The sequence below is a fragment of the Agrilus planipennis genome, unplaced genomic scaffold (assembly GCF_000699045.2).
Source record: "Agrilus planipennis isolate EAB-ADULT unplaced genomic scaffold, Apla_2.0 scaffold463, whole genome shotgun sequence".
NCBI lineage: Eukaryota > Metazoa > Arthropoda > Insecta > Coleoptera > Buprestidae > Agrilus > Agrilus planipennis.
The window spans coordinates 34,788-36,889 of record NW_020439132.1 but is presented as its reverse complement, the minus strand read 5'-3'; the positions used below and the strand labels follow the sequence as shown (position 1 = coordinate 36,889).

General features: G+C 30.7%; 1 protein-coding gene across 2 annotated transcripts in view; it reads right to left on the bottom strand.

Moving 5' to 3' along the window:
* Positions 1–33: 33 nt before the first annotated feature.
* LOC108743459 (leucine-rich melanocyte differentiation-associated protein) overlaps positions 34–2,102 on the bottom strand; it is a 7,905-nt gene continuing 5,836 nt past the window's right edge. The window contains exons 2-3 of one of the 2 annotated variants that reach the window (XM_018479029.1): positions 1,147–1,374; positions 34–682 (exon numbers count right to left, since the gene is read on the bottom strand). In XM_018479029.1, coding sequence (XP_018334531.1) covers positions 437–682; positions 1,147–1,374 — 474 coding nt within the window. In that variant the 3' untranslated portion in view covers positions 34–436. The remainder of the gene's footprint in view (positions 683–1,146; positions 1,375–2,102) is intronic. The other variant, XM_018479030.1, reaches the window with a different exon arrangement.

Here is a 2,102-nt window from a genome sequence, read left to right as displayed (position 1 = left end):
GCTAATTTAATTTATAAATACAGGTGCATCTTCACCTTTACTGTACTTTTACTTTTAAGACTTTTTATGTCTGACTAGCTTCCGCCCATAGGGTATTGCTAGTAAGTAATTGTCAAAAGGTGTTTTTTTTTTGGAATAAAGTTTGTTTAAAAGATTGTCAGTTCTTTTTAAAAAACAAAAGTTCCAAGAAGAAACCAAAACTAGAGGACACTTTCAATTTTATAGTCTATAGTATTCGTATTTATGGATCTGTACCTGTTACCTATAACAGCACGGTAGCAGGTACACGGGAGTCAGGTAAACTAGGCGCAGTTGGTATATCAGCACTGCCGCACTTAGACATAATCGTCACTGACGAATGCATTTTGCTTGTCCGCTACAACCACAATCTTTGCTTACACTTAAATTATAACAATCTCCGCTATAACTGAGTCAGCTAGTTCTGAAAATAATTTTTAATAAATATTTGTCTATGGCCTGCATTTATACCATGAAGGACTTGTAAATAAACTGTAAACTGTTTTGTTATTGTAATTAAATACCTATATCTTTTATAATCCTCTTCATCTTTGTCCGAGTCTGACAATTGATTTGGACAAGCCTTGTTGCCCAAGAGACTCAAATAAGTAAGATTGGGCACACTTTTTAATATTTTTTCAACGAGCAGTTCAACATCCGTTATCTGAAATGATTACAGTGTAACTTAAAATTTAATATCACCTCGATATTGACTAAAAGTTCATTCTCATTTTTTTTTCCATTATATGTTACTTCAAATTGATGAGAAAAATTTTTGTTGATGCTGTCACACGTTCGCCGCGACCACTGACTTTATACACCAATGCTTTGATCACTAAGCTACGAGAGATCCAGGGTTCGATTCCCGACGAGGGTGTGAGAGCGCAACAAACATTTTTCTCATTTATTGAAGGTAATTTATAGTGGAAATAAATTGAGAATGAATTTTCAAATTAATATTTAATTTTAATCACTAGGAATTTCAATATGTTTCAAATTGACGGAAAGTTTCAGTTTCGTAGAGTTCAATGAAATAGACGGATTAAACGGAACAGCGATGTTAAGGTGAAAAGTTGAACAATAGTTTACATTTTTAGGGAAATTGTAAATATTTGTACTATTACTCACTTCGTTTTTATTCAGTGATAATGTATGTAAGTGTTTCAAAGGTGGTAAAACTAAATTATCAGAGAGTTGATTATTATCCAAAATCAACTCATGAAGCGAAGGAAAAAACTCGAGGCCTCTTAACGTTTGAAGTTCGTTAAAGCTTAGATCCAAACTGTTAACCTTAGGACCGTACATTTTAATGAGGACGTCAGGTATTTTATAACATTTTTGACCAGTGTAGCATAACTGAAAACAAAAATAAATTTATCGAATCATACAAGATATGTTTTAAATTTGCTGTACTATAGAAATATTGCTTTAATTATTTAAATCAAAAATGAAACAGTAATGTGATAAATGGTATTAAAATTTAAACCTGCAAAATTACCGCAAAGTAAAGGCGATCTATAGTTATGATATCTGTTTTTCTTTTGATTTATTTTTTAACTACGTCTATAAGCGTCTGTCGTTTGTGTTCTTGCCGCCGAAGCACAACACTGCGAACTGCATAGCATTCAAAACAGCCTTCGTTCCTCGTAGACACGATCATTCATTTTCTATCTATTTTGGTTTTTGAAAAAATCTAAAAAAAAAAAAAAAAAAAGAAGATATTTTTTTCTCAAAAACAGCTTAATTGATTTGAATGAAATTTGTAGACGTTATAAAGATATGTAATATGTTATAAAAAAAACAGTTTTTATTGTTTTTGAATATGCCTTACCTGTTTGAACGATTTAAAGATTTGAGAGGTTATTCTACATTGGGAATGACATAAAAAAAAGTTTATTTCAAAATTGTTCTAGAACGTTATCATAAAGAAAAAAAATAATTTCGGTAAAAAATGCCTGTTTTTAATGGTTATTATAAAGATTATGAGCTGTTATTTTTTCCGAGTATAGCCCTTATATACCTTCATAACGTGTATAAATTTCAATTAAATCGATTGAGCCGTTTTTGAGAAAAAAATTATTTTC